Source organism: Sinocyclocheilus anshuiensis, unplaced genomic scaffold, assembly GCF_001515605.1.
Source record: "Sinocyclocheilus anshuiensis isolate Anshui unplaced genomic scaffold, SAMN03320099.WGS_v1.1 scaffold185, whole genome shotgun sequence".
Classification (NCBI taxonomy): Eukaryota; Metazoa; Chordata; class Actinopteri; order Cypriniformes; family Cyprinidae; genus Sinocyclocheilus; species Sinocyclocheilus anshuiensis.
The window spans coordinates 299,147-320,425 of record NW_015539887.1 but is presented as its reverse complement, the minus strand read 5'-3'; the positions used below and the strand labels follow the sequence as shown (position 1 = coordinate 320,425).

Genomic DNA, 21,279 nt, shown 5'->3' with positions numbered 1-21,279 from the left:
TCTCTTTGGATTTGAGACTTTAGTCTTTGCAACTTTACAGATCTTCTTTATGCACCAAGAGCTTGTAACACTTCAAAGAGAAAGGAAAAATTGAAATCGCATCATATGACCCCTTTAAAGCCTTCTGAAACCACAGGTTAGCTTTGCTTGCGAAATCAACTAAAATTTAAAGTCAAATCTATCAGTGGATTGGCTGGTCTCGTTCTCTTAACTAATTCAATTGGTTCAATTAATCTAAAAGATGACTCAATGAGTCAGTATGTTTCTCACACAAACTATAACTTGACAAGGCTTGGAATATAGTACACAAGTCATATGGGTCACTTTTATTATACTTTTATGGTGATTTTACATCCTTATTTGAGCGTAAATGCTCCAGCCTCTATTCACTGTAATTGTTTGTAAAAGTGCAACCAGTACATTCTTCAAAATTTTTCCTTTTATGTTCCATGTAAGAAAACAAGTAAATGATGGCCAAAGTTTCACTTTTTTGCAAACTAGCCTAATCTTTTAATGCTATATAAAGTCAATATCAATGAAATACCATTTAATGTTGTTTGGAAGATCTTGTAAAGCAGGAAGAAGCAACTGCAATGCACGTATTGGTCCTATTACAGAAGAAAACAGTGATCTTCATGTGTAAGTGTTTTTATTTCTCTGAGTATGCTATAGCTCAACTTAAGTGCAATGACTGCATCCATTTAGTCCTTTTAACTGATCCATCAGCCCAGTCAGCCCTACAGTAATTTACTGTGTGGCTGTTCAACGGTAATATTGTCCAGTGCAGTAGTATAGTGCAATGAGGTGGAACCAAACAAGCCCTGTTCTTATGTAAAGCTACTTAACATTCAGAGCATTGCAGCAGCCTCTATATTTATTAAACATCCTCACTGGACTGCAAGGTTAGTTTGAGGCCGTGCATTACTGCCAATTCAAGGTGCAAGCATACAATTACATAGAGGAGTGACAGATAACAGGAGCGAGGAGAGGAGAGACAGACAGACAGAGAGAGAGGGAGGGAAAGAGAGAGGTTGCTTCTCTGCAGCTTCTCTGAGTCCTTGTGTATGTACTGCAATGCAGATATAACATAGATCACTGCTGCTGGATGCCGTGGCTGTCTAAATTAAACAAATGATACAAATGGCAAGTGTGTTCAATTAATTTCAGAAATCTTAATGTGCCATTCATTTGATCATTAAGTTTCTGAAAGAGCACATCATTTTTGGTAATCACTAACGTTTAAAAGTTTAGGGTCAGTATGATTATTTTAATGTTTTTGAAAGAAGCCTCTTATGCTTTTCAAGGCTGCATTTATTTGATCAAAAATACAGTAAAACTATATAAATATAAAACAATATAAAATAGTTTTTCTCTGATTAAAAGAAAGTCTATTAATTTTCGTTAATCAGTTTGAACAGATCATGTAAATGATTTGTAATTCAACAATTAGTTTGCATCACTCATCACTCAAAAATAGTCAGGAAATTCTCTGCAACATTTTTCAAATTAAACTTTTTTCATTAAATCAAACATTGGTCAATTTAGCTGTTTATGACTATGTTTTGTAATATTTGTTATATTAATTGTGCGATTTCAACTGTGTGATTTCAGATGACTCGGAACACAGGCCCCATTACTCAACATCACTGCCTGCCATTCCTGATGCTCTCCAGTTTAAATAGAAGCAAATCCCAGCATCCCTGTTTCAACATCTAGTATAAATCCATCTCTGAAGAGAGGAAGCTGTTACAGCAGCAAAGAGGGGATTAATACTGTTTGCCACACTTTTCAAATTAAATGTTTAAGAAGACAAAAGAGCATCAGGGAGGTTACTGATGTTGAGTGAAGGGACCTGATTTGCAGTTCCAATTCATCCCAAAGGTGTTCAGTTAAGTCACAACAGACTTGGTCAACAATGTCTTTATAGACTTTGCTGCACAGGTTGTTTTGGAACAGAAAATACCTTTACAAAACTGTTGCAACAAAGCTGAATTCAGTTTTTAGAAAGGGGTGTCTACATAATGTTGGCCTCATGGTGTTCAAAAGTTTAAAATGATTACATTTATTCGGCAAAACTGATCAAAACAACTGATCAAAGGAGACAGTAAAGACATTTATAATGTCACATAGGATTTCTATTTGAAATAAATGCTGTTCTTTTGAGCTTCCTATTACTGCTTTTTATTTTTCTATTGTACTTTATATTTATAGAATCCTGAAAAAAAAGTATCACAAAAAAAATAAAAATAAAATGAAGCAGCACAGTTTTAAACACTAATAATAATACGAAATGTTTCTTAAGCAACAAATCATATTACAGTGGATTGATTTTTGAAGGAACACTTAAAGATTTAAGTAATGGAAGCTGAAAATTCAGCTTTGCCATCACAGAAATAAATTACATTTCAAATATATTAAAATAGACAACAGTGATATTAAATTCTAATACTATTCCACAGAATTACAATAAAAATATTTACTGTATTTTTAATCATAAAATGCATCCTTGGTCATCTTAAAAGACTTCTTTTAAAAACATTGAAAATATAAATAAATACATACTGTGTTCATTTAGTGAAAACATTTTTAACAAAATTATTATAGTAGTTTACTAAACTTTGAATCTGCGTGGTTGAAATTATGATTCTTTAAAAAAAGCAAAAATTAGATATATTTTTTTAGCTATATCATAGATAGACAGACAGAGAGACAGACAGACAGACAGATAGACAGATAGACAGATAGATAGATAGATAGATAGATAGAGAAACCCTTTCGAGGATGAGACAGCAAAAGAATGCTTACTAAATAAGAAAGCCAAAACAGAAAATAAATAGAGAAAAGAAAGTCTGAGAAGAGCTGAAACCAGAGCAAATGGTGAAGAAGTCAGACGGAGAGATGCACGATAACATCTGTTATGAAGCAGAAGGGTTTGAGACAGAGAACCCAAATGACTTTTCTGCTTTTCAACAGTGATTTTTACCTGTCCTGATGAGTCAACAGACAGTAATGAGTTTGCGAACTGACGGTCCGCTCAGCCCTAAATAAAGCTGCTGTACGTGACTGACAGCAGAATGTGCAGGCGCTCCGGCTGCTGCAGGTCTGGACATAAAGAGCTGTGAGACTGACTGAATACCACCATTTATGAGAAACACGACCATTATTTCCCCTCCAGCTGATTCTTATCTTCTACATACTGTACATACGATCTTCCGTGCTTTTGCTTCTCATGTTCAGCTCTAGCTTGGTGATATTAATAAAAGCCTTGGGTATATGTTACCGCACATCTGTCTCCACCCTTCCTAAAAACCTCCTCATATCACCTTCACAGTTCTACTAAGAGCACATTTATCCCATAGATTTTGCAATACTCCATTCAATAACCTCAGTTTGATTCAAATAACTAAAGCAGCCGTTAGAAATATATAGGTAGGCCCTACTTCATGTCTCTGCACACGATTAACAGCAGATGAGGAAAATGATTTATGCTCTATTTTATCCCATAAAAGCTGCAAGTCACAACTCATTCTCTTTTTTTAACAGATTCCACTCTCGTGACCACTTTGTTGTTGTCTGGAACACCTGCAGGGTCGAGCTTTTTTCAGGTTTGAAAAGTAACCACTTCATGTGAGGCAGTGACTGCAGTCTGCGCTGCGTTAAAAGCAGGGATGTTCGTGACTGATGCACAGGTTATCAGAGGGCAGAGCGAGTCAGGCACCCTCAGCAGCAGAAGGGCAGACAGCGCATTGGAACATACTGAAATAACCCAGTGTGCAGGTGTCTTAAACTCCTGAGATCCAGGAATAAGGCTTTGGCATTGAGATTTCAATATATATATATATATATAATGGGGTTAAAAGTCTCTCTAAAAATCCTCTATAGCAAAAATGCTAATTTAATACATTTTTATTACAAATTAAATTATCAAGCAAAGACAATTTCCTAATTCAGTTAATTTTAAGGAGTATCTGGTATTTAATGACAGCAGTACTCAAGCTACATGAACTCCATACATTTGTGTGTGTGTTTTTCCAGCATGATTAGAAAATGATTCATAGAGCAGCTTCAATGGAAGCAAGAACATCTGATATTTTGTTTTTTTTTATTATTATTTTATTTTAAGAGTTCACATGATCATGACAAATGTGCTTATTAGTAACCTAGACATAAATATTATTAAACATTATTATTGTCATTATTATAATTATTATTATTATCATCATTATTATTACTATATTATTGTTATCATCATCATCATCATCATCATCATTATTATTACAGGTTTGAATTCAAATTTGCATGTCATATTTTCAATGTTTAGTTGTTCAACTATTACCTACTAACCCCTTATTTTTGCATTTACAGTTCTGGAATAATTAGTATAGAATAGTAAGTTTGGAAAATATTTTGATTGTTTTTGAAAGACGTCTCTTATGCTCACCAAGGCTGCATTTATTTGATCAAAAATACAGTAAAAACATTAATATTGTGAAATGTTGTTACAATTTTTAAGAACTGTTTATTATTTGAATATATATTTAATATTTAATAACAAAGCTGGATTTTCAGCAGCAATTACTGCAATTTTCATTGTCACATGATCCTTTAGAAAACATTCTGATAACTTTTAAACGGTAGCGTACATTACCTTTGCCATTATCTAACAGTTACTAAATGTTAATCTTCAAAAACACTAATAATTTAATAACAATATTAAATTATATCTTTAGCAAATCTGAAAATGATTAACCATTTTTCATATTGTACATGATAATGTTGGGATGCCTAAATTCACTTGTAGAATTTAAACAATATTTTAGTTATTGGTGTTTTATTTTTATTTTTTTATTTATACCAAATTAATATTGTCTAATTATCAGTTTTCAGCCACAACATCAAACTATTATCAGCTTATCAGTATCAACTAAAATTTGAACATCCCTAATTATATTATATATTAACAAGAAACACACAAAACAGCTTCTAGATCTCAGGAGGTCATTCAAACTGGTAGCAATCATGTCTCAAATCCATCATGATTCTCGAAACACTCCTGAAAAGCAGGATGTTTTGCAGCAGAGACCTGTCATATAAGGGCCCAAAACAGAAACCTCTTTCTCATTAACAAACATTTAGCCATAAAAACCATCTATATTCCCCATATTCACCTTCGCTTGTACTCATCCCGCTCCCTTTTGATTTTGGCCAGGACATTGTAAAGTGCTCTGATCTCTGGGGTGATGGTGTCTATCTGGACACCCACGCCATCCGGGTGGACCCACGACACTCCAGGACTGGTGACCCGAGTCTCTGATCCGCTTCCCAGTTTAAGGGTGTGATTGTAGGACCAGATAGTGCCCGGCAGGAAGCGAGGAAGAGGGTTGGGAGACGTCCCGGTGCCAACGCTGCTCACATGCAGAGCATTATTGGAGTTGTTGGTGTTGGCCGAGGCGGGTTCGGTGGTGGGTGTTGAGAGACTAACCGTGATGGTTGGGTTCCTATTAGTGTTTGGGTCAGTTGTGCTCTCATCGTCAGCTTTATTGGGCTCAAGCTTGAGGACAGTCATAAGAGAAGGCATAAACAACGTAGTGGGTCGTTTTGCAGAGTTATTGGTGTTTTGAAAGGACAAAGACCCAGGCTGGACAGCGATAGGCCCAATAAACCCAGTCTGCACACCAATTTCTTTGGTTTTTCCGTCCTCCACGCATCCACCCGTGTTATTGCTGTCTAAAGCCTGCTGAAGCTGTAACTCCAATATCTTATTGCGTCTCTCCAGTTCATGCACTTTAGCCAGAAAGCATCGGAACCGCAGATTGAGGGTCTTCAGGACACTTATATTGGATCCCAGGTCGTTCCTCAATGCCATGGCTGTAGGTGGAGGAGGTTGGGACCAGTGGAGCGATGGACTGAAGTGCAGATAAGAGGATGCTGTAAGGTCAAGTGCGGTTTGTGGGCCGGGTTGTTCTCCGAGGAAAAACGAGGATGGGTCAGGAGCTCCGAGGACAGCAGCCTCGGGGAGCAAACCGGAGGGAGAATCGGGATGACCGGGTCCTTCTGGATTCTGATGCTGTTGGTGCTGCTGCTGCTGATGCTGATGGAGAGGAGAATTCATGCTATGGTGCGGAAAACTGAAGCGCTGCAGATCGGGCATGAACACCAGCTATGTCTGACTTTCAAAATAATTAACGGTTTGATTTCAAAGGTGGTGTTTGGCGACCCAAAGACACGGCGATGTCCACATTTAACTCGTTAAAGCCTTATGTAACGAGTTAAGAGTATTACAGCTTAAGCGTAAATGCTGAGTAAGACGCTGAAGGAGACTGCAGCAACCGATAGAAGCGCAAAATATGGACTAACTATGAAAGCATGCAAAGCCCCTATTCAAACAAGCAAAGAATATTATAACTACTAACATCAGCGAAATACATTTAAAATAGGTCCAAACGAATGTCTTGTTTCTTCCCTGGCTGGAAACCTGAATACACTTGGGCTCTTGAGTCTCTCTGCAGCGCTTCAGTTCGGACACTACCGTAATATCAGCAGTAGCTCTCAGTTTGTGTCTGTTTACTTGAATATTCCAGGGGCGCAAAATAATATTTGGTAGATGACTTTGCGCAGAATTATTTTTATATATAGTCTATCACGGTTCGAAGGCGAATGACAGCTCTCCGTGTGCTTTTCCCCTTGTGTGTTTCTCCAAGAATGGTACTTACGGTAAAAAGATATTACCTCATGTAGCATGACAACAAAGCAACGCTGACGTCACAGATCTGCAACAAATAGCCCTTGTACTTCATTGGGTCTTATAGGACTTCTGATTTAGGATTTTTAAAATCTATTTGGAAACTGCAGAAGTTTTTAAAATCTATTTGAAAGTAAACATCAAAGTCGTTTCATTATTGTAAACTTTATTTACACGTCACATTTATTCAGAAATAGTTGTTTGAAATACTTTGGACTGGATAGTCATAGTGCTCTCTAAATATGTAAAAACATAAATACAATGAGTAGATCCATTAAATATCTAGATACACAATATATATTAATAAATAAATACACAGGATCCAGTTATAAACACACAAAGGACAAAATCAATAAATCCTAACTAGAGCCTCATGTGTCGCACCAGTGTGAGACTGGATAGGTGCAAAATCACATACTGGATGACACTAATGGAAAAAATAAACACTGTTTTTTTTTTTTTTTCCTAAAACAACAGATATTTTGAGCTAACTAACTGCATTATGAACTATGCTGTTGCTGTCTATTTAGACAGCAAGCATCACTCTTCACCCGTCAACAAGCTGTTAGAGGTGGGTTCACTCAATTCTTTTTTCGTCTCTCTTTCCACCTCCTTCCATCTCTCTCTTTCTAAGTTGGTCTGCATATCTAAGGTTGTAGTATCCAAGGTTGCCCACCCGACTGCTGTACTGTCCTGACAGGACCCTCTCTGACCTCTACTCCCTCGGCTCCCTCTACTACCTCTACTCTTCCGTGAGGAATCTTTCTTCACACGCTCCCCAGATGACTGACTGGTAGGTGTGCTTCTTCTCCTCCAGCTGTGAATATAAGAGAGAGTGACGCTTCCACGATACCCTGCATGTGTGGAATATATAGAGACAGAGACAGAAACATGAAGAAATATAGACAGATAAATAAAATTAATGAAAATATATAAGTACTGACAGACAGGTAGACAGACAGACAGACAGACAGATAGCTAGATAGATAGATAGATAGATAGATAGATAGATAGAGAGAGAGAGAGAGAGAGAGAGAGAGAGAGAGACAGACAGACAGACAGATAGATAGATAGATAGATAGATAGATAGACAGATAGACAGAGAGAGATAAATAGACAGACAGACAGACATATATAGAGAGAGAGAGAGAGAGACAGACAGACAGACAGATAGATAGACAGATAGAGAGAGAGAGATAGATAAATAGACAGACAGACAGACAGATAGATATACAGATAGAGAGAGAGATAAATAGATAGACAGACAGATAGAGAGAGAGACAGACAGACAGACAGACAGACAGACAGATAGATAGATAGATAGATAGATAGATAGATAGATAGATCCTGACCATCAGAATCACTGCCGTCTGTGCTCCTTGTTCTCCTCCTCTCTCCATCTTTTGCTCTCAGACACAAGAGATCATAGACGTCCTCCCTGAAGTCACGGTTCATGATCTGGTAGATGAAGGGGTTTATCATGCAGTGTGACTTGGCCAAAATTGCAGGAATGAGTGAGACCTCTGGCTTCAGGATGGACACAAGATGTGATTGATGTCCATTCATTCCTCCATGTGCAGAACCCACAGTTGAACTTGATCCATGATGCCCTACTGAATGATGGGAATGATCAGAAGTCATATTCCTCCAGGAGCCAAAAGCATCCCCGAAGTGTTCTGAAGAGGTCCAGTTAATGAGGAAGGGAAAACCAAAGACATCAGACAACCCTCTGCCATGGCCGACCCCCGCTGCTGACATTCCACCCACGAGAGCGGTTCCTCCGTCTTCTCCAGTGTGCTCCTCTCTAGCAGTCAGAGCGGAGTAGAGCGAAACGATCGCATAGGGAGTCCAGGCAATCAGAAATGAGGAACACACCACTGCTGCTATCTGCAATGAAACAAAAAGGAAATAAGAAATTATTTGTGAATCATAAAAAGGAAAAAAAAAAAGAATAGTAGTGTGGAGGTAACAGCAGGGCAGCCATTGTCTTATTCTGATTATTTTATTCATTTTTAATGTGTATTTTCAATTTAGTCTGGTTTTTGTCCATATTTACTTAATTGTTCTTTTTTTTTTTATATTGATTCACGTTAAAAGGGTCTGAGACCAATTGGAGTATTCACATATTGGCCACAAATCCAGCGAACGATGCTCAGACCCCGTAAAAGGACCAAGTGTGAAAACACCCTAAGATATCCCATGTTAAAAGTCATTGTGCCTGAGAAGTGGGTCCTTTCCAAAGGTATGATGGGTGATCAATCAGAGCTGGTACCTTTGTCAGCCGGAGATCTTTGCTGTTGTGAGTGACATTGGATGAAGGGATTGAAGCCAATACACGACCAGACCGATACACCTGAAATCACACAACACTGTAGCAACACTTCAATTCACCATAATAGATCTTCAGCCAACATTAGGATTAAACAGTCCAATAACAATTGATCGTTAACGTCATCCTCAGAATAAATCAAAATGATTTTTACACACGTCTTGGCTTTAAGTGTTTCAGAATCATTATTAATTCTAATGTTTCTCACCTTGATGAGTATAGCGAGGTATGAAGTGATGATAATGAAGGTTGGAACTCCAAAGCAGAGTGAAAGGATCAGGTAAATATAGACTCTATCCTTGAGTGAAGACTTCATTCTCCACCTGAAGCCACAGGAAACAATGCATTAACACATCAACATCTGTGATGTTTGGATGTTCCAGTGGTTTGTGGGTAAAATAACATTCAGCTGTTTGAAAGTGAACGCTATATTTGTCCCTTGAGAATGCATTCTGAAAACACCAACTAATCTTTGGGGAATTGGTTAGCGACTCATTTACAAGTGTTACTAATGGTTACGGTTCATTACCAGTTTATGGTGCAGCTGGTTCCAAACGGTTCCGGGCCGTAACTACCAAAGCCAAACACAGGTAGTGAGGCCCAGAATAATGTATAGATCCACACCAGAGCCACAGACAGAGAGGCATGTTTTCTCTCAATCCACTGACCTGAGACAAAGGAACAAGTACATTAGTAAACATCTGAAAGTTTACTTGATGGCTCCATAGTTGCTGGATAGGACTGAAATGTACTAGCCGGGTATTATTATATCGATTGTCACAGCCTGATTCTGTTAGCTGAGAGAAAGATATGCAGTCCATCAGAAGTTGTGCACTGGATATGCATAAATGACAACTATTATCTCTGATCTTGTGCAATGACATACTATACTTTCAAGTAGGGAGGCAAACTGTAATTCTGCAAATTGTATAATGTAATAAATTTCTTCAATCACAAACCAGCTTGAGTGATCTCATTTTCTCAGCACATGCTTTGTTCTCTCTTTGCCTGAGAAAACATAAGTGCTGTTGAATGATTTTGTGAGAAATTTACAACAAAAAGATTTTGAGATTTAAAAAGTTTTTTTTATGTCTGATTTTAAAGCAGGCAGTTTTTTAAAATAAATTAATACATTTAATTTAATTTAATTTAATTTAATTTAATTTAATTTAATTTAATTTCTATGCAGAGATCCTGGAGCCTGGGCAGTGAAACATATTTCATATTTCATTCATTTGCATATTCATTTCATTTCATTAAAGTACTTGAAACTCGTTCTTGACTAAGCTGATCAAAATGTTTTCGTTAATTTCATATAATTACAATGTAGATTCCACTTATCATAAAAATTATTCAGCAATATTAATACTATGTACTATGGCAATGATATTATTTCTTTGATATGTGTTCTTATTTGAGAAACACAGGGGTATCCGATTATGGGGAAATTGATTTCCCTCAGTGATAGTGCTAATTATCTGTCCAACAAGAATAACCAAATTCTGTACTTTCATCAGTAACACCTGTTGGAAATGAATGATTGGGTAGGCCTATATTTTAACTAACTTGCAAGTATCATCTGCATATAAAATAATAAAAGAAAACAACAAAAATTCAGTGGATAAAAATGGAGAATTACCATATTGAAAGCTACAGATCTTGAAGCAGCGGTCAAGGGAGATAAGGCAGGTAGTGATGAGAGAACCAATGCCAAAAACAAAGCCCTGAAACCCGTACCACATACATCCTGTTTCCCCAAAAATCCATGCATGCGACAGACTAAGAGAGACAAATAGAGAGAGAGAGAGAGAGAGAGAGAGAGAAAAGTTCAGAGCAGAAGCAAAATACCGAGCACAGCAATTCCAAAAATAACTTAAATAACATATGCTCAAATTCTGCTCAAGTTTTTTCTGAGTTTATTTTCTATAAGACTGAACCTTACCAATTTCATATTTTATAGGCCTATATATATATATATATATATATATATATATACAAGTTCAGAAACCAAAAAGCCAAGTGTGATGATTTTTTTATAGCTTTATACCTTCTGACCCAAGATGTAAGAGGCCCAAGATATTTATGTTGTTTTTCTTCACAAGTGCATTTCTTCTTCTTCACAAATCATCCTCCACCTGAGGGCATGTTTTGGTGGTTTGTGGGTAAAAAAGAATACTTTCAGCTACATAAAAGTGAAACCCTTTTAGCCCCTTGAGAATGCACTCTAAATAAATACCGTGAAAGATATAGTGGCTTGAGATTTCAAAGGATTTTTGTTTTCTTTTTTCCACTAAATTCTATTTCTGTCATTCAGAGTAGTACAAGCACATTAATTAAAAAAATTAATAAATAAAGCTAAATTGATTCAAGAGCACATCTAAACTATTTTGACCAAATGCCTGTTACATTTTAAATCCTCTCTAAAGACAAATCAGATCTCTAATATACCCTGTGTTTATGTTCTACGTTATGTAATATCATTATCAATGGCTTATACTGTCTTATACTGCTTAGACTGTCGATCTTCTTAACCGACACAATCCTCTGGTCTTGACAAACAATTCACAAACTCCAGATGATATGCAGCGATAATCACAAGAGCGATTGATGCATGCAGTGGCATAGACTAATGCAGGCTTTAAGAGAGCTTTTATAGTTTATAATGTATACACTGGCATACCAAGCAAACTTAGTACAACCTTTCAAAATACATGTTAAGAATCACGCTATGAGTAAATACGCTATCCATTCCAAACCAGTTGCAGTCAGTGCAGTCAGTGGTGGTACCTTGAGGTGATGATACATGGCGCCCCCAGCAGGCTGTAGCCAAAATCACAAACGGACAGATTGATGGTCATCAGCTCGTGAGCTCTGAGCTTCTTTCTCCTCTGTCCGCAAACCAACAACACCAGCCCATTCCCAACCACCGACACCACACCTGCGACAGACAGAGAGAGAGAGATACAGATCATAGTGCCAAGCGTCATCTAACATGACCAAAAATTGTATTATTATTTTTTTTAATGAATGGCTAATATAAATATAGACAGTGTTACTCACTTTTGCATTTACTTAAAAAGTGTTAAATTATATATAATAGATAATAGACAGACTAAATCCAGAAGAACTGTGGCAACGTCTCTAACATGCTTCAAGAAACCTACCTGCAAAGCTATACAGTACTGTTAAAAGTTTTAGGCTCTAAATAGATCTTCTTTATCAATTAACTTCTATTAACTACATTAAATCAACATTTGGTATGACCATATTCTTTGCCTTTAAAGCAGCTTTTGCCTACTTGCACATAGTTTTTCAGGTAGCTTTGCAGGTAGGTTTCTTGAAGCGTCTTTGAGACGTTGTCACAGTTCTTCTGGGTTTAGTCTGTCTCAGTTTGTTCTGTTTCTTCATGTCATTCCAGACAGACTGGATGATGGTGAGATCAGATCTCTGTGTGCAGCACTGGCTGCTGTCAGACTCCTTGTGCAAACAAAAATCTTAATGGCAAAATTAATGTTTGGAAATGTAAAAAGATAGAAATAATTGACTTAAAAGCATTTTTAGCTGGTGAAAGTACTAGTGTTCTAGTCATTTTGGCCACTGTATATCACTATAAATCAAATGTTAAATGGAAAATTTTAATATTAAAAATATATGACAATGCATGTAATTTTGCATTGCTTTTAAAAGCAAAATGTATATGTATTTTAAGTAGCAAGATAAATTGTAGTCATTCAAATAACAGTTTTTTAAGCATTCTTTGCAGTACGCTTAAAAATATTGTAAGTGAGCTAAAAGTATTGACTGATTGCTTAAGTTTTTAGTTTTGTTGAAAACAATATATATTTCACCATAAATTACACAGTAGGCCTATTTCTTTTTTAACGTTTAAAAACTTACTGCAGATTACATGCGTTGTAATTTTTAATGGGGCAATACCTGTACTTTATTACAGTAAGAGTTTTAATATATTTATAACTCTTACTGTATTACATTACATGTATTATCCCATTAAAAATGACAGTAGCCTAAATGTAATTTAATAGTAAGGTCACTTATAGTCAACCAATGAACCAGTGTTTGTTTGTTTTATTTATTTATTTTTTTAGAGCAATTTATGCTCTATATCCAAGATCTTTTTTTTTTTTGCAAGGAGCTAAAAATATCGATTTGGTCAAACACACCAATGCATATGAGAACCTCCTGCTGCACTGCAGTTTTTAAATGACTCTGTAATAGCAGTTGTATTTATTGTGCAAATCAGCACAGAAGTGTATTGATTGTAGAGGACAAGTGTCTTTAGATTGCATAGGTTCTTATTGCAGTTCAAGTGTTGACTGAATAAACAGAGCAGACTCCCATGTCAGACCCCCCCAAAAAACAACTTGATATATGTTGAGTTTTACTACTTAATAATGCATCTCTTAATCAGTAGTGGTCTTTCTAATTTTGGACCCCACTGAACTCCACTATATATTAAACAATAATAATTTAATAAAAGACTAATAACTGACCTGTGATGATGAGTAAGATGGCTATGCTGAGGTCAGCGGCCGAAGAGAGCTGTGAGTGGAAGGCATGAGGGATGGAGGACGGGACAGAGATAGACCCCATCCACGAGCCATTCACTCTCTTAGACATTAACTACTAAAAAAAGAGACAGACTGAGACATAATAATGCTGCGACACCCAGAAAAAAAATCCATTCAACTATAAAATGTTGGACTTACATGAAATTCCAACTTATATGAGAAAAAAATACATCTGCGTAAGTACAATTCAGCTTTAAATGAGAGTGTCAAATTAAATATTGCCACAGAGGCACATCTGAGCAAAGAACAAAGTGAAAGTTTTTCACTCACTTTCCACTGTCAGTCCACCTCTTCTGTGTTTATCTCTCCGTCTTTTCAGTCAGCCACTGTCTCTTAATCTCAAAGTGAAATGCTTGCTTTTCAGCCTTAAGCCTCTTTTGTTCCTGTTGCTCTCCGTTTATACGGGAGGAGCGAATCAATTCGGCTTTGGTCAATCTGCCAGAGGACCATCAGGATTCATGCACACTAACCCATCCTCCCATCCTTTTGACCTCCCACTTCCCTCTTTATGCACACCTCTACCTTCCTCTCATCCCTTTTTTGCACTCCTAACACTTCACCTCTGTGATTAGAGGACAGTCAAAGTTAGTTTTTATAGACAACGGGAGCTGTAAATGATGTTTTAGTGAGATGAACAAATGGTTTAGCTGACAGCACTCGTTGGTGCTATAAAATTAATAAAGCACAGTGGCATAATCTGTGTTTAAGACAGAGAGGTGGAAGTCAGTGTTGTATACGGAAGAGTAAATGTGCAACCGCTATCTGAACTAAACAACTCAAGTCTCTTAATCCTCCATCCTCATTCTTATCAACAGAATTTAACAGCTTTAAAGTGCATGCATAAACACACATACAGTAAATGCGCAAGGACAAGCTGTGCCATAAATCTAATGTTTTAAGGCTAAACCATGAGTCATATGCAACATTGATTTTGTTATAAGATGATAGTTTGGAATCTAACGTCATAAACGACATTTTAAGATTGCATTATTTTAGAAAATGTCAACTCTATCTTTATGCACTTTTGAGTGATAAAGTCTATATACTTTTTTTTCGCCTAAAGCACCATGTTCATCATTGGTAAATCTGTGCCTTGCTAATGCATTGCATTAATGTTGAAATATGTCCATTGGTCTTCTGACTTGCACATCAATAACATTGATAGACATATTTCATAAAGGCCCATCAGGTGAAATAATGGCATGTCTATGTCAGGGTGCATTATTCATGGAAAACTACCCCCGATCCACAAATGGACTGAGTATTGAACTAAAAGAGTGAGTCAGGGAGCAAAAGAGAATGCAACAGAGTGCTTAGATGAGTGCATGAGAGCGGTTTCAAAGGGACACTGTATTTAACTGAAAACTGTATTTAACTGAAAAGCAGATCATGTCTAACAGAAACTTTCCCGGTGATCAAATCATATTTGGTTGCACTTTATTTTGATAGTCCACTTTATGTAGACATGCTACCAACTATAAGTGACTTGACAACTGCATGTCAACTAACTTTCATTAGAAAAGTAGACTTTCAGGTTACGGATAGCAGAATAAGTTGACATGTACTTGCAAAGTTTCTTAGTCGGTAGAATCTCTATTGGCGGACCATCAAAATAAAGTGTTAGCAGATATTCCACAGATAGTCTAATATGACTGGTAGTTGACAAGTAGTTGCAAAGTTACTTATGGTAGAATGTCTAAAGTGGACTATCAAAGTATTCTCATATTCTCATGAACAGTGACATCATTTGGCTAATTAGGGCTTTTCACAATTAAAATAGGGGGTTAACACAACAGAATCCAGTTTTTTTTTTCATGTTTCACCCTATATATTTATAAACCTTATTAATGTTTGAATTTACAGCAGCACACAAGTGGTTTAAAACTTGCCCTGTCTCTGGGTAATTCATACGTTCCCAGAACTCCATTATCTAGATTTGAGTTTTTATAGGACAATGCATGGAAATCTCAGTAGACTTTTCCAATAATTACTGTAAAGCGGTTCACACCAATAGAGATAACTATCTTTCACACCAACAAATTATAACATTTTGTAAGCATAGGCTGAATTTTTGTTGCCTGCAACTGGAGTTCTTTTACCGAGTTCTGATTGGTGGCAATTTTTTGCCATTCATCAGCTGGGGAAAAAAACCCAGCTGTGGTGCAGGCTTCCCTACTTTCATGGAACTATATTAAAGAATTAACTTTATAGCTTTTGGTTAAAACAGCCCTCAAACGTTTTCCTCCTTAAGCACTGATACAGTGACTATCAAGCACACGATCATTTTTTTTTAGACAAGCTTATGCCAAAAACACAAGTCACACTAAGTGCAGGTTGTGTTGAAATTCAGTGTAAACCAACTATCTACAATATGCACTTACACTATGCATTGTGTTTGCTACTTCTCTAGTGTATGAATTTCATATTTGGTTATGTTTCCATACAACACTAACTTAACAGCCCTACTCCACCGGATAGAATCTCCACCCTAATTTACTGCTCCACCCCAATAACTTCCAGTTTGGCACTGCAGTCCTGAAACTAGTGATGCATAACTGTACTTATTCGTAAGCATTGACAGTTAAGTGCATGAAGTGTCCAACAGTTAAGAACTCATTTGAAATCAACTTTTGCTTTGTGGAACATTTCAGTGCACACATTAACCACACCACTTCTAAAATAATTAGAATAGTGCACATGAAAATTAGTATTCAATAATATTAATCAATTCAACAGCACGGACAATGAATTGAACCTAAACTGAATTAAGTTGTACAATGACATCAACATACTATGGAAACTAATCAAAACACTGGTTTGCCTTAAGAATTTCCAATTTTAAGAAGAGTAGTCCGACCCAAATAAGTCACTAGATCTAGATAAAAACAAAACGCATACTTTAAATTTCTCACAAACAGAGGACTTTATTCTGTCAAAGGTTAGCAGACCGAAAAGCCTTTTGAAGTCAACATCCATTTTAAACCTCACACAAAACAGAACAGAGTATTTCCATATAAAAATAACATTGGTCTTCAAATCATGTAATTTCCTTCCAGGCATGTGGTGCAAACATCCAACCAGATGGAGAACGGTGGGTCGCGCATCAAAACCACAACAAAAAGGGGATCACATTTACTCCTTGGAGGCCATGTGTGCCATCAGGTCACATACACGGTTGCTGTAGCCAAACTCATTGTCATACCTATAGGAAGGAAGAGAAGGAATTGGTGTCATTCCAAAACTACACAAGCCAAGAGTCTCCAAAACCTTCTTGTGTCTTTCAAGTGGAGTGGGAAATATTGTAGTTCGAGTTAAGCAAACGAATGACCAAGTGAAGTCATTTACAAGGGGAAGCTCTGAATTCTAGACGACACAGGAGTTGTGACATTGGGGTGGGGAAGCAGCATCTTACCATGTGACCAGCTTGACAAAGTGATCGTTGAGGGCAATGCCAGCACCGGCATCAAAGATGGATGAACGCACATCCCCGTTGAAGTCAGTGGATGCCACCTGCACACAGCAGGAAGTTATAAAACAATGCTGAAAAACCCTGGTCACAACACTGACATAACTCGATGTGCATACCTGGTCCTCGGTGTATCCCAGAATGCCTTTCATGGGTCCATCAGCTGCAGCCTTAACCACTTTCTTGATATCATCATACTTAGCCTGCAGTCGGCAGAAGAGAGATGAAAAAGCCAACAGGTCAGTCAAGTCACCTACACTGCACCCAGAGGTACACCGAATGAATCAGTCCTGCTTTAGGAGTTCATTCAACTGAAGCCACTTTATGCAGGTCTGGAAATAAACTCACAGGTTTCTCAAGACGGACCGTCAGATCCACCACAGACACATTGGGGGTGGGGACACGGAAGGCCATACCAGTAAGCTTGCTGAAATGAGCAACAAGCATCAGAGTATGTTTGGACAACAGAAAGGGGAAGCAAAAACGAAACTAGTCCTAAAGTTCCCCCAAGCAGAACATTCCAAAAGTAACTTAGGTGTGGTAAATTGAGTAGATACAGTAGTCAACATTTGAAGTAGATCAAAACCTTTCATCAAAGTTATCCTAAAACCAAAATGCATTCTGGTCTTGGGAAAACTGAACTTTTTTTGACCCACTTTAAATGTTGACTAATGAATCACAGTGCATCCTGAAACCACTTAAACTCTGACCTTTAAAATGGCACGCTGAGCACTTTCGTGGAAATCGAATTTAAAACAACTCTGGGAAATTAATGGAACTACAATCCAACAGATGCATTACTGACCCATTGAGCTCAGGAATGACTTTGCCCACAGCCTTGGCAGCCCCAGTGGAGGCTGGGATAATGTTCTGGCTGGCACCGCGGCCATCCCTCCACAGCTTTCCTGAGGGCCCATCCACTGTCTTCTGTGTGGCTGTGATAGCATGAACGGTGCTCTGAAAAAGGGGAAGAGGGAGATGGTTAACGTTACGAGAAAGATTATAAAACCAAAGCTCTACGTGCATCTCGTTTGTTTGTATCAACTGATGCACTTAAATAAGAACCAAGTGTAGGGCTTGATAAGGAGAAGTGGAACAATAAATTGACGCATGTCAGGTTTCAAATCACTTTTAGGTCAAAAGGCTTTTTGGCGAGATTGGAAAGGCGGTTTAATCTTACCATAAGACCTTCAATGATGACAAAGTTATCATGGATGACCTTGGCCAAGGGAGCCAAGCAGTTGGTGGTGCAGGAGGCATTGCTAGTAAACACAGACAGGGATGTGTGTCAGTCACAAAAAGGGAATCATTTTGATGAAAAGCAGGGACTTTATTCAAGTGGAAGAGACATGTTTGGGTTTAACATGCTTGAGTTCAACTGTTTGCTTTAGTACACCCCCTACAGGATATTATCCATTATTGCATATCTCTGCAGCATAACAGTATGCACACAGGCACGCCATCAAAACCTTTCATCAGTTGTCTTAAAACAATACCCGTTGTTGTCTTAAGACCACTTTAACTAACTTTGAGTCACTTCAAATGTTAACTTCTGTATACACTTATAATACCCAAGCATTTATGCAACTTTAACAGAAAAAAAAAAGCCCAAAGTATTTAATAAAAATGCCCAAAGCAATAAATATTAACACAAGCAAAATAGATAAACACCAGTCATTCAAAAAAATAAAATAATAAAGTACTTGACTTTTGAATTTAAAATGTCATAAGTTCATAAAGTATTTGTATATGTAATGCAAATGTAACTTGTGTTGTACAAGTAAATCAAGTTTAAATTGATGAAGTAAAATTACAAACCCAAACAGTGTCCAGAACATTTATAACCAAAACATGCAAGCAACGAATGTAAAATCAAGAATTCTGATTGGAATTTAGAACAAGTGTAAGTTGATATTTTAGTTTAAATTTTATATAATCTAAAATTAATTTTACTAAAGGCTGCTCCTTCTGGTCACACACACGGTCATCAATTTAATGTTTTTCATACAAATGTACATCCTTACCTGACAACTTTAAGGGAATTGTCATATTTCTCATGGTTGACGCCCATGACAAACATAGGGGCATCTGCACTGGGGGCAGAGATGATGACTCTCTTGGCACCACCCTTAAGGTGAGCCTAGCAAGAGAGAGCAAAGGTTCAGACACCGGAAATGCACATTAGCGTTTATGACTGATGTAATGACTACATACAGACGCCTTCTCAATGGTGGTGAAAACACCAGTAGACTCCACAACATATTGAGCCCCTGCATCACCCCATTTAATGTTGGCTGGATCCCTCCTGCGTGGACACAGATGGAGAGGTCATAAGAGCACATCTCAATGTGTAGCAGTGAATAAATCACGTAATATTTGTAGGGACAACTCACTCGCTGAAGACGGTGATAACTTGACCGTCAATGACCAGCTTGCCGCCTTCAGCCTTAACCTCACCCTTGTACTTTCCATGGGTGGAGTCATACTTGAACATGTAAACCTGTGAAGAGACAAAGGGAAGTCAGATTCTGAAGGAAGAAAAACCTAAACTTTAACTTAAAGTTGCATAAAAAGTTCAGGAAATTCAGCCCACCATCACTCAGAAGGAAACCAAAATTAGGAACTTACCATGTAATCAAGGTCAATGAATGGGTCATTGATGGCCACAATCTCTACTTTCTTGGACTGGAAAGCAGCACGGGTCACCAGACGCCCAATGCGGCCAAATCTGAATTAAAAATATATTTTAAACCGTGTCCACAAATATTAAGCAGCATAATGGTTCAGCAGATTTCTGAAGGATCATGTGACACTGAAAGCTGGAATAATGGTTGTTTAAAAACATAGGAGTAAAATAACACTTTGAAATCTATTAATACAAAAAGTTACGCATTGTAATTTTACATTATGGCTTCAACTCAAAACGGGCACCAAAAAAAAAAAAAAAAACCACACTTCCAGTCATGCACAAGAGCAACATACACCTACAGTAAGTTCCTCGTCGCACCCACTAGATGGCGCACAAGTTCCATTTCTGAACAAGCACAAACCCCATTTCCTGTCCTCATGAGCCCGGTGATTGGGCCCACTTGTAACCTACCAGTAAATAGATAGCCAGCGAGCACCTTTACATCTTACCAAATTTAACCCTTCAATGTGCTAGAGGGAATAAAGCAAACCCCTGAAGAATGGTTTAGTTCAGTTTAGTTATAATGGTACTACCAAAGCAATAGAGAGTCTGCAAGAGCTTCATTAGGCCTGCCCTTTGCCATTCAGACTGTGATAAAGAATTTCTGTAGGCCTCCAGCTGTCATTGTGAGCTATTTTGGTGCCTATAACACCAGCACTGCTCACAAGACAGATAAGAGGCAGGACTGACTCCATGAAAGAAATCCTCTTCCATTGCAACACTTTCAGCAACAAATTAAATCAACAGGCCAGAGGAAACCAGGATCACAGTACACACTGCTTTGCACTGATAAGATATACTGATATGGTGAAAGTACAACAAATTCAAAATATTTGCTTGAAGTCCATTAAGATTGAGAAACAGGCCAAAGGTATTCCTATAGGTATAATGCTCCTGGTAAAGGGGGTGACTGTTTGACCAATGTTACCTTTGAAATCTTTAAGGTTGCCAAATAGCTCAAGCAGCATGTAATAATGGTCTACAGAGAGCAATGACACAGAAGAGCCCCCCCTTGAAAAAGTAAATTTCTGTTATCATTCATTTCATATATATGAAATGTACTTTAAAAGAACACTAGTATAAACTGTTTTTGGACACTTAACCACGCATTAGAATTAGGTTACTGCATTATAACTTACATTTGTTAAATGCAATTAGTGGAACAGAACAGAAGTCATTTGACTTAATTTAGTGCATTTTATTAAGTTTGCAATATGGTTCTTTTGAAATACTGACAAATACTTAAGGCAAGTTCAAATTTATTTTAACTCAACCATTAAAACCTGCGTTATTCAAATATTAGTAAAGTTGAAATTTAGTACATTTAAAATCAATATCAAAAAAAAGGAGAAAAAAAAAAGCTTTAGAATCAGTCAAGTGTACTTGAAAGCCCAAAAGTTAACTTGACTTAAAATACATGCACCATTTTATTTATATGTATATATTTATAGATGAACCTTCTCA

The 21,279-nt window shown here is 37.3% G+C and overlaps 3 protein-coding genes across 5 annotated transcripts in view; all 3 read right to left on the bottom strand.

The window, feature by feature from the left end:
* LOC107685521 (intermediate filament family orphan 1-like) overlaps positions 1-6,500 on the bottom strand; it is a 19,835-nt gene extending 13,335 nt beyond the window's left edge. The window contains exon 1 of the mRNA XM_016482121.1: positions 5,169-6,500. Within this exon, the coding sequence (XP_016337607.1) occupies positions 5,169-6,151 (983 nt within the window). The 5' untranslated portion in view covers positions 6,152-6,500. The remainder of the gene's footprint in view (positions 1-5,168) is intronic.
* A 693-nt stretch (positions 6,501-7,193) lies between these two features.
* Positions 7,194-14,208, bottom strand: LOC107685604 (chemokine-like receptor 1). Of its 3 annotated transcripts, none has more exons than XM_016482253.1 (9): positions 13,931-14,208; positions 13,583-13,712; positions 11,859-12,009; positions 10,711-10,850; positions 9,601-9,739; positions 9,280-9,394; positions 9,015-9,095; positions 8,095-8,629; positions 7,194-7,596 (listed from the first exon to the last, which is right to left on the bottom strand). In XM_016482253.1, exons 2-9 carry the CDS (start codon positions 13,707-13,709, stop codon positions 7,283-7,285), a joined length of 1,602 nt encoding a protein of 533 aa, XP_016337739.1. In that variant the 5' UTR covers positions 13,710-13,712; positions 13,931-14,208; the 3' UTR covers positions 7,194-7,282. The 3 variants fall into 3 exon arrangements, with proteins under 3 accessions (XP_016337739.1, XP_016337738.1, XP_016337740.1); XM_016482252.1 differs by having other exon boundaries at positions 13,583-13,715; positions 13,931-14,207; XM_016482254.1 differs by lacking the exons at positions 13,583-13,712; positions 13,931-14,208 and adding an exon at positions 11,119-11,206 and having other exon boundaries at positions 11,859-11,930.
* Positions 14,209-16,558: 2,350 nt separating this feature from the next.
* The window catches only part of LOC107685520 (glyceraldehyde-3-phosphate dehydrogenase), a 6,613-nt gene continuing 1,892 nt past the window's right edge, over positions 16,559-21,279 (bottom strand). Inside the window, exons 3-12 of the mRNA XM_016482120.1 lie at positions 19,755-19,854; positions 19,520-19,626; positions 19,341-19,431; positions 19,151-19,266; positions 18,307-18,388; positions 17,932-18,083; positions 17,475-17,553; positions 17,246-17,329; positions 17,073-17,170; positions 16,559-16,862 (exon numbers count right to left, since the gene is read on the bottom strand). Coding sequence (XP_016337606.1) covers positions 16,793-16,862; positions 17,073-17,170; positions 17,246-17,329; positions 17,475-17,553; positions 17,932-18,083; positions 18,307-18,388; positions 19,151-19,266; positions 19,341-19,431; positions 19,520-19,626; positions 19,755-19,854 — 979 coding nt within the window. The 3' untranslated portion in view covers positions 16,559-16,792. The remainder of the gene's footprint in view (positions 16,863-17,072; positions 17,171-17,245; positions 17,330-17,474; positions 17,554-17,931; positions 18,084-18,306; positions 18,389-19,150; positions 19,267-19,340; positions 19,432-19,519; positions 19,627-19,754; positions 19,855-21,279) is intronic.

Bases quoted from the DNA above. Each gene is read 5' to 3' on its own strand.
- LOC107685604 (XM_016482253.1), bottom strand. From the start codon at position 13,709: ATGTCTAAGAGAGTGAATGGCTCGTGGATGGGGTCTATCTCTGTCCCG. The intron at 10,851-11,858 runs GTACCACCACTG...TGTCTCTCTTAG, and splicing joins CCATGTATCATCACCTCAAG to TCTGTCGCATGCATGGATTT. The intron at 7,597-8,094 runs GTCAGGATCTAT...CCACACATGCAG, and splicing joins AGACGGCAGTGATTCTGATG to GGTATCGTGGAAGCGTCACT.